The 10,782-nt window shown below is 45.2% G+C and overlaps 1 protein-coding gene across 1 annotated transcript in view; it reads right to left on the reverse strand.

Annotated features, from left to right (window-relative positions):
* CRPPA (CDP-L-ribitol pyrophosphorylase A) overlaps positions 1-10,150 on the reverse strand; it is a 130,007-nt gene extending 119,857 nt beyond the window's left edge. The window contains exons 1-2 of the mRNA XM_075316169.1: positions 9,939-10,150; positions 5,251-5,530 (exon numbers count right to left, since the gene is read on the reverse strand). Of these exons, the coding sequence (XP_075172284.1) occupies positions 5,251-5,530; positions 9,939-10,075 (417 nt within the window). The 5' untranslated portion in view covers positions 10,076-10,150. The remainder of the gene's footprint in view (positions 1-5,250; positions 5,531-9,938) is intronic.
* Positions 10,151-10,782: the final 632 nt, after the last annotated feature.

A 10,782-nucleotide genomic window follows, 5' to 3' on the forward strand; every position in this document is an offset into this window, starting at 1 on the left:
TCTGCTTGGTTTTCATCCCTTTCCCTTCAGGATTCTGCAGAGTTCCTGAGCCTTTCATTTTCACTTCCCCTGGTGTCATTATATACCTTTACTTTCTATTACTCTGTGCTGGTGACAGCCCTTATCAAGTCTTCGGTGCGAGCAGTCTGCTTGTATTCATCTGCAGAATCTTTGTTTTTTGTTGCTGTTCCTCTCCCCAAGTCATCTGGAGATAAGTTATTCAAGAACTTTCCCCGTTTGTTATGACTGTCTTCTTTAGAGCTTAGTGGGGTTGACTAAACGCTCATCCCATTCACTTTCTACCCGGGGCCTACTTAAAGGTCAGGTATCCGACTCTTCGCATAGATGCAGAATCTATCTAGGGTGGTGAGGGAAGCCATGACCCAGCGGTGGGTTTGGTCAGGGGTCATCATCTTCCCCTTCCCTAGGCACAGGGTTTCCCTTCCCCGTTCACTTGGTACTTCCCTGTACCTCGCGTGACACCTCACTTTTGTGCAGAAACAAAGGCCCCGCCCCACACTTCCAGTACAGAGACACGGCGCCGTCCCCACTTCCAGTACAGAGACACGGCGCCGTCCCCACTTCCAGTACAGAGACACGGCGCCGTCCCCACTTCCAGTACAGAGACACGGCGCCGTCCCCACTTCCAGTACAGAGACACGGCACCGTCCCCACTTCCAGTACAGAGACACGGCACCGTCCCCACTTCCAGTACAGAGACACGGCACCGTCCCCACTTCCAGTATAGAGACATGGCACCGTCCCACACTTCCAGTAGAAAGACACGGCACCGCCCCACACTTCCAGTAGAAAGACACGGCACCGCCCCACACTTCCCAGTGCAGAGACATGACACTGCCCTCACCTCCTGTAATCTGTCTCGAGATCTCTGCTGCTGGAGATGGATTACACTTGACAACAGGTAGTGGGCAGCAAGTTATACTGAAGATGAGAGGATCAATTCATGGGAATCCAGTCCAGACGTCGTGGCCAGCCGCAATGGATGCGGTGTGGGGCTCTGAAGAGTCAAATGCCGCAACAGGGACACCGGAAGGTAAGAGATTTGCGGGCCTCCACATTTGGACACCAAGTATCACTGGCCTGGCCACTGGACCACGAATCGACTGGCTCATCTCTAGTCAGTACTTCCAAATCTGTTACATGTCAGTCCTTAAAAATGCACAGCACTGACGCATTTCGTGTTTACGTCTACAGGAGGAGGACATGGATCTCCGCCACCTGAAGGGTCCACCGAACGGAGGACGAAACGCCTCCTGCAAGTGCACAAGCCCTTTAAATTCCAGCAGTCAGGAAACCAATTTCCTTTCGTATTGTATCCAGTAATTAGGGATGTAATGAAGAGCTTCCATGTGGGTGACGCAGGAGACCCCGGAGCTGGACGCAAGGCGTCCACAAAAGGTGTTCATTAAAGCCAGGTACAATGACTCAGTCTATGCGGGGCATGAATGGCGCGGACGTCTGACAGTGACTTCATGTGACGGCTCGGCCAGACTTAATATCGCTAAATCGCTCGCACGGAGACTGGGGCCGGAAATAATTACTCCTTGTAGCCTGACATTAAAGGAGCGGCAGACATTCGCTGCACTCTTCAGGCCTGGTGCCGGCTATAGGCAGATAAAAGGAAGATAGTTACTGACAGGAAACCCGTAATGCCCTCCCAGGTAATATTATACACCATCATCATCACTCCGCTCACTGCTGCACGCTACACAACAAAATTGATACAGAAAAATATGGAGCTGCCCTTTAAAATTGTATCCAAACTGTATGAAAATTTTATTTAAAGGGTATGAATACTTTTGCAACCTTGTTTTACCTTTCCAGTGTATCTAAAATAAAAGAAACTTTGCAAGTAATCTGGATTAAAAATCTCCAACCGTTTTGTATCTACAGCTCCGGACACAAACTATAGGTCTCCATGGTTACAGACTACAAACAAACCCTGTGTAGTCTGATCTCGTGAATTTGTTACTTTTTTTCATCTGTGCCTTTACGTCCACAGTTATTGGAGAACTCAGAAAAAAAAATTGTCATCAGGTTTTTGCCACATATTCTAGGCAGCATGAAGGTCAAAATGCCCGATTCCAGGGATGTGTCACTTACTGGGCTACTTCTGTGGTTTTCATAAAGTAAGAGCAGAATCCCTGATTTCAGAGATGTGTCACTTACTGGGCTACTTCTGTGGTTTTCATAAAGTAAGAGCAGAATCCCTGATTTCAGAGATGTGTCACTTACTGGGTTACTTGCTCTAATTTTCATGAAGTAAGAGCAGAATTCCAGACTCCAACGATGTGTCACTTACTGGGCTAATTGCTGTGGTTTTCATGAAGTAACAGCAGAATCCCTGATTTCAGAGATGTGTCACTTACTTTATGAAAACTACATCAAGTAGCCCAGTAAGTGACACATCGCTGGAAACAGGGATTCTGCTCTTACTTTATGAAAACTACATCAAATAGCCCAGTAAGAGCAGAATCCCTGATTCCAGCGATGTGTCACTTACTGGGCTACCTGCTGTGGTTTTGATAAAAAAAAAAAAAAAAAAAAAATTGGACATAAATGAATGGCTGTTTTCATCAGCTAGAGGACTCCTCCTGTTGACATGTAGTCCAACCACACCCTCAGCACGGATTGCCCTCTTTCTGCCTATACAGAGGAGTAAGTTGTCAAAACAGTGGTGTTAACAGGATTATATAGGGCTCAGCATTCAGAGAACTGAGAAATCTGCAGTGGAGAAAACAGTGATTTTATCAAAACCACAGCAAGCAGCTCAGTAATTGATAGATCGCTGGAATCAGGATTTATGACCCTATATTATACTGGCGATGTCACTACAGAATAATGAGGGACAGGAGGCTCTTAGTCTGTCCCTCATGCTAGGGAACCATAGGCTATCCCCAATATTGGAGATGCCAGAGTCCTGTGCCTGGCCATTCTCCTGACTAGATCTAATCCAGGGAAGGAAGGGGCAGGAGTGTGATGGTAACACAGATTAAGTCAGACAGGGAAAACAAAAACTCAGATATGCTGCCAACTGACAGGAACAAAAAGTAAGGCTAAGGAGAAAAGCAAGAGCAGGATGGCAGCAACAAAAAAGTTAAGGGTTAACACCACAACCTCTCACAGCAATAATGCACAACAACCACTACTAAGGGGCACTTTGCACACTACGACATCGCAAGCCGATGCTTGCGATGCCGAGCGCGATAGTCCCCGCCTCCGTCGCAGCTGCGAAATCTTGTGATTGCTGGCGTAGCGAACATTATCGCTACGGCACCTTCACATGCACTCACCTGCCCTGCGACGTCGCTCTGGCCGGCGAACCGCCTCCTTATTAAGGGGGCGGGTTGTGCGGCGTCACTGCGACGTCACACGGCAGGTGGCAAATCGCAACGGAGATGAGCGGGACGTAAACATCCCGCCCACCTCCTTCCTTCCGCATAGCCGGCGTGAGCCGCAGGTAGGAGATGTTCCTCGCTCCAACGACTTCACACACAGCGATGTGGAACGAGGAACAACATCGTACCGTCGCTGCAGCGTAATTATGGAATTTCCCGACACTACACCGATGATACGATTAAGGAGCGCAAAAACGCCGCAATCGTATCATCTAGGATTTACACACTACGATGTCGAGAGCGTCGCCGGATGTGCGTCACTTTTGACATGACCCCACCGACATCGCACCTGCAGTGTCGTAGTGTGCAAAGCCCACCTAAGTCTGGATCACAACACCTCATCAGACCAGTATAGAAAAGCCATAGCTGGCATTAATGAAATAGTCCAGCCAGCATATATAGGAGGGGAGCAAATGTGATGTCTTTTTGACCCCATGCTGTAAGGGAGCCAAATAAGAGATTAAGTCCTTGTGTGACCGTACCCCAAATAGAGTAAAAGTACGGGAGGGCGCTATCACTTAAAAGTACATTGAGTGCTCCCCAAAACCTAACTGCCTAAAGAATGCCGCACCCGGGAGTGAAAGGGAAACAAGTTACAGTCTGCGGGTAGAGACAGGACACGATTTATACAAGGTTAATTGGAAGAGGAAATAATTTGAGCCGGGCTGTGATGACACCAGAGCAAAGCCTCATTCTACAGAGCAAATAAACCCGGAGAAAGCCGTCTGCTGCCATTGTGTGACCCGGAGGAGGCACAACAAGCACAAGGTGCTTATGTCTGGAGTAGAAAGTTGTAGGTATAGCTGAGTGATAAAGTACAATGCCTGCCCACACCAGGAGCAGTGCCAGTGTACCCCTGCATTCCCGACAATAGCTAATGATTGTCTGCAACACCGAGGGTTAACACCTTCCCTGCTGGGCACAATACAGGGACACACTATGGGGGTTATACTACTACAGCTATGGAAAATAAAATCAGGGCTATATTTATAGTCTTCTACATAGGTGCAGTATTATAGTAGTTATATTCTTGTATATAGGGGCAGTATTATAGTAGTTATATTCTTGTATATAGGGGCAGTATTATAGTAGTTATAATCTTGTACATAGGGGCAGTATTATAGTAGTTATATTCTTGTACATAGGGGGCAGTATTATAGTAGTTATATTCTTGTACATAGGTGCAGTATTATAGTAGTTATATTCTTGTACATAGGAGCAGTATTATAATAGTTATATTCTTGTACATAGGTGCAGTATTATAGTAGTTATATTCTTGTACATAGGGGCAGTATTATAGTAGTTATATTCTTGTACATAGGGGGCAGTATTATAATAGTTATATTCTTGTATATAGGGGCAGTATTATAGTAGTTATATTCTTGTACATAGGAGCAGTATTATAGTAGTTATATTCTTGTACATAGGGGCAGTATTATAGTAGTTATATTCTTGTACATAGGGGGCAGTATTATAATAGTTATATTCTTGTACATAGGGGCAGTATTATAGTAGTTATATTCTTGTATATAGGGGGCAGTATTATAGTAGTTATATTCTTGTACATAGGGGCAGTATTATAGTAGCTATATTCTTGTACATAGGGACAGTATTATAGTAGTTATATTCTTGTACATAGGGGGCAGTATTATAGTAGTTATATTCTTGTACATATGATCAGTATTATAGTAGTTGTATTCTTGTACATATGAGCAGTATTATAGTAGTTGTATTCTTGTGCATAGGAGCAGTATTATAGTAGTTGTATTCTTGTGCATGCATTTATGCAGTTGCCCTGTGACGGCATACATCTCCTTCCCCAGTTACTTACACCATATTGTCTGGCAGCACTTGTAACTTGAGTCAGGGTCTCCTCATCCAGGAATGGTCGCACAGCGTCGTGGATAATCACCACCTCTGGTTTCTGAAGCGCCGACCCGAGTGTGTGATCTTCTATAAACGCTTTCAGTCCATTAAATATTGACCGATGTCTGGTCACTCCACCTTCCACGAGGGTGACACGCTTATGCCCATAGCGGTGGATAATGTCTTTCATTGGGTCAATACTCTCGGTAGCTACAACCACCACAATATCCGATATCCAACCAACCCTGCAAAATAAGAGGCCGAAGATGAGAGACTGAGTAAACTCCATAGAAAACATTATTATATTACCTGACTATGAGCCTCAAAAAGAGGGAGGTCTGCAATGTCTGATCGGTCACTGTACATGGTGGGGTGCACTATGGTAAGAGTCTACGAGGGGGTGCGCACTCACAGGTGCTGCCTATGAGGGAGAAGGCATGTTTTCACAGGGGCCATCTACAAGGGTGGAGATCTCACAAAGGCTGTCTACGAGGGGGCGCACACTTACTTATGGCCGAACTTAGCTTCTAGCTTGCTGACACTTAGGGTATGTGCGCACGTTGCTTTTTACCTGCTTTTTACCTGCTTTTTTGCTGCTTTTTCTTCTGCGCTGTTTAATGCCACAATGGATGTGTTCTTCTATTCAAGCAAAGTCTATGGGAATTTGGGTTTCTTGTTCACACTATGTTGTTCAAAATGCTGCCTTTTTGTGGCAGAACTTTGGTCAAAAACTCAGCTTTTCAAAGAAGCAACATGTCAATTGTTTTTGCCATTTGGGTTTTGCACTGCAAAGCTGAGTTTTTGACCAAAGTTCTGCCACAAAAAGGCAGCATTTTGAACAACATAGTGTGAACAAGAAACCCAAATTCCCATAGACTTTGCTTGAATAGAAGAACACATCCATTTTGGCATTAAACAGCGCAGAAGAAAAAACAGCAAAAAAGCAGGTAAAAAGCAGGTAAAAAGCAACGTGCGCACATACCCTCAGGAAACTCCCGCCCTGGACACTCACTTCATCTCACATTCTCTGGTCCATCCTGGAAAGTTACCTCTCAGACTTGTAAACTTGGGGCTGTAACGCTAGACGTCCTATCCCAAACAATCACTAAACATCAGTCAGTTCTTTCTCGTCACTACTCAGGATCACGCCATCTTCTAGCTCGGTCTCCTCTCACTTCAGGGACACCTACGTCATGCAGCTGTGCTCACAAGCCAGACCTTAGTGCTCAGTGTGCAATAGTGACGGACCTATCTCAATTCCTAACATGAAACAGTCACTGTAGCCCCTCCCACTGTGGGTTAATCCCAGCATTAAACTTTCTTACCCTACCGTCAAGCAAAATACAATTCAACATTATTAACACATATTACAATAACACTGGTGTCTTGAAGGGGATCGTGGGCAATAAGTCCATCTCCTTACACTCCCCCCTCCTTAAATGATGGCCGTCCTCAACCATTTGGACACCTGGAATACACCAAACAATACACCACACACATACAAAATTAACCCAATATGAAGTCTTCTTTTCTCATTATTGACACAGTCCGGTCCTACTTGATTAGGGCCCTGGAACCACAACCTTTAAGTCCTTTCTAGCCAATTTCATTCTGGTTCTGTAAAATAAATGATGTATTGATGGAAAAAAAACTCACCTCTACCGTCAATAACGCCTACGACAGTACCAAGTTTTGTAAAAACTATTAGTTGGAATTGAGACCCTCTGTTGAATATCAATCCCTTATGGGTGAAAGCTTAATCTGACATCATAGGACCCTTGTACTGAATACCATTTACGGTACTTTCCCTATCCCCCTCCTGCTGTCCTTCATGTTTCTTCTGTCTTTCTATTTCTTGCTTATTTCTTTTTATGATTTTGATAATTCATGCAATTTGCGTGGCCATGGAATTCTACATTATGTTTTTTATTACACAACTGATGTTATGGCCTTGGAATTTCTGAATGTTCTCAAAGTCAAATCAATATTTCCTTTTTTCCAGGACAATCTATGCTGATAGTGCCTTGTTTTGTGATGTTGCCTTTGTTCTTGGCACATTCAGTGCTGTATGTTTATGCGGTTTCTTTTAAAAGTACATAAATACTGTCCTAACCCAGCGCCAGTCCCTTGGGTTAACTTTGGCCGATTTTTTGCAAGGACCCTCAAGCCAACAACATGGCATATTCCATCCCATTCAAGGGTATCCCTTTACATCATGGGCGCAGTCCATTGTCCCCCATCAGCCCCATAGGATTGGGACATAGTCCTTTTATCTCACTCCTGTCCATCAGACAGACACACAGTCCTTTAGGGGCAATATTCACCCTGTATTGGGCACAGTCCTTCCTTAGCTTTGGGCGTATAACCTTCCCTTGGCTGCAACGTCCCTTAATCTAGCAGGGGGATGCGCAACAAAACTGGGGATGGTAAAAAAAAAAAGTCTTCAGACATCTGTCTACGATAGCCTCCGTAAGTGTGCGCCCTGTCTACAATGGGGGCAATGTCACTGGGGCTGTCCACAAGGGGGACCGCTGAAGAGGAATAATCAAGCTGTAGAGTTCATCGGGGCGCTAGAGGTGGGCGAGGTGTTCATTCCTGACGCCCAGGCACACTACATGGAAGACACTCTCCTGGCTGGTTTGGGGACTTGCTGAATTTGCCAATGGCTTTGGCTGCCCAGGACCAGTTCATGACTCGTACCGACACGGAGGCCACCAGTTCAGTTTCAACATCTAGATTTTACGGCACAATGGCTCATTGGTTAGCACTGCAGTCTTGTGGTGGCTCAGTGGTTAGCACTGCAGTCTTGCAGCGCTGGGGTCCTGGGTTCTAGTCCCACTAAGGACACCATCTCCAAGGAGTTTGTATGTTCTCCCTGTGTTTGCGCGGGTTTCCTCCGGGTTCTCTAGTTTCCTCCCACACTCCAAAGACATACAGATAGGGAACCTAGATTGTGAGCCCCAATGGGGACAGTGTTGCCAATGTATGTAAAGCGCTGTGGAATTAATAGTGCTATATAAATGAATAAATATATTATTACTCATCGGTTCCTTTTCATCAACCATGTACACGAGATACGGGACACATACAATGCATATTCAGACACACTTGCAGTTCCCACGGGACTGTTTCCATTTTTGAGTCCCAGCACAACCCAGCCTAACTATACGGTCCAATTTGTGATAGTCACTTTCCGTGGCTCCATATCTGTTCTCCTTGTACAAGAGGGGATCAGGGGCTTTGCTAGATGGGCTAGAGTAGAGCTTTCAGCTCTCAAATGCTTAGGGACACTCCGACGGGAAAGTCAAGTTTGCTAAAGCACCAGTCCGTCTCGGCCAAATTACCTTCAGGTGGTACAAACCTGAAGCTCTACTGCTAGAGTTCTGTCCTACGGACTCCTCTGCCTGGAAGACACTTTGTAGGAAGGTCAGTCTCTAGACTAGATGTGGTTCTGCGCTCTGTGTCTCAGTCACCACTTGAAGATCACGCCATCACCGCTCCAGTCTCCTTCTCTTGCCACAGATCACCCACTGTATGCAGCCTTCAGACTAGAGGTCCACTCCTGTCACACACTGGGCCTTCACTAACTTCTAGAAGAAAACTGTCTCTCTCCCTATGAACTAACCCCTCCCACTTAAAAAGGGTTATTCCCATCTCCAAGATCCTATCCCAATATGTAGTAGCTGTATTTGTAATAATATTAGAACATTCCTCCAATTAGAAATGTAGTATAGTTCTCCTCTTACCTCATGTGCAGGGCATTGCAGCTTAGGTATCCATGGTTACAACCAATCATACAGTTAGTTGCTCATGGTGGTAACTAAGGATACCTAAGCTGCAATGCCCTGCACATGAGGTAAGAGACATTAGCTAATCAGGAGAACTATCCTACATTTCTAATTGGAGGTATTTACTAATATTATTACATCAACTATATATTGGGATAGAATATTTAAGATGTAAAAAAAACCCTTTAACTACTTCTTACCCTACAGTCCGACAACCGCATGTAATTCTGCTATGTAATATACATGAAAACATATTACAGTGCATTACTCTTCACAGATCACATTATTTACAAAGACGCAGAACACAAGTCACATAACAGCAGAACAATGCGATCAGTGTGTTCAGGGGGTAGAATGCGACAGCCCCAGCCCATCTCTTTATGGGGGCAACGCTGGTATCTGAGATGTGGATGTTGAATATGTTCAAAATAAACTTCATACACCGCACCTAAAACTCCATGGAAAGTCAACAAAAATAGTCTAACCAATCATATCATTGCTTTAATTTCCTATACTGAAAAAAATAATGCAAGCATTAATCTTATTGGCTGATGAGCAATGTCTCCACCAATAAACATCCTATGTTGAAACTAAAGCATCCAATCGATTGTCAGCTTTCATTTTTCTAAAGTAAAAGGAAAGATGTGATTGGTTGCTATGGGCAACTTGCCCCAGTTTTTATACAACTTACTAGTAGAGGAGGAGTTGCTTATACCAACCAATCAGACTTCGTGTAATATTTTCCTCGCTAAGAGGGAAACATATAAGCGCTGCTCTGATTGGTTGCTATGGTGGTAACTAGTTGAGGCCTAGTAGTGAGCGCGCACTCTGCGGCCTGTGTGGATTTATTTCTCTCCCGGCTCACCTCTCCAAGGCTTCCAGGGTGCGGCTGATCAGCGGTCTCCCCAGCAGCGGGCAGTACTGCTTAGGCGTGCAGCCTCCCAGCCGCTCCCCGCAGCCTCCCGCCGGCAGCACGGCAGCCACACGCCGCGACCCCTCCATCCTCCCGTCCCGGCCGCCTCCAGCCAATGACAGCGGAGCCGGGGCCGCTCCCCCCACCCCAGCAGCCGGTGTATCGTGTCAGGGCGAGGTGCCGGTGTATGGGGGCGCGCATTAACCCCTTCCTTGCGCAATATTTATTGTATGTTCTAGTTTAACCCCTTCCCTCCTGTGTATAAATATTTCCAGGAACCATGGTCTTCACCGACGACTTTTGGGAGAAAAAATATCTACATATGGTAAAAATTAAAAAAAAACAACCGCAAATTATCCCCCCCCCCCCGCTGTTTTATGGGGGGTATAAAACGTTCATCGTGTGGTAAAAATGACCTGCAAACCTGATTCCCCGGATCAGTGCGATCGCGATAAATGTGGAGGTCTTATTTTATTGGCAAAAAAAATCTAATACATATATGTATATGTGTGTGTGTGTGTGTGTGTGTGTGTGTGTGTGTGTGTGTGTATATATATATATATATAATTAGTACAGACCAAAAGTTTGGACACACTTTGTGCAGCAGCCTTCATGGTAAAATAGCTGCTAGGAAACCCCTGCTAAGGACAGGCAACAAGCAGAAGAGACTTGTTTGGGCTAAAGAACACAAGGAATGGACATTAGACCAGTGGAAATCTGTGCTTTGGTCTGATGAGTCCAAATTTGAGATCTTTGGATCCAACCACCGTGTCTTTGTAGAAAAGGTGAACGGATG

This window comes from Anomaloglossus baeobatrachus, chromosome 6, assembly GCF_048569485.1.
Source record: "Anomaloglossus baeobatrachus isolate aAnoBae1 chromosome 6, aAnoBae1.hap1, whole genome shotgun sequence".
Lineage (NCBI taxonomy): Eukaryota > Metazoa > Chordata > Amphibia > Anura > Aromobatidae > Anomaloglossus > Anomaloglossus baeobatrachus.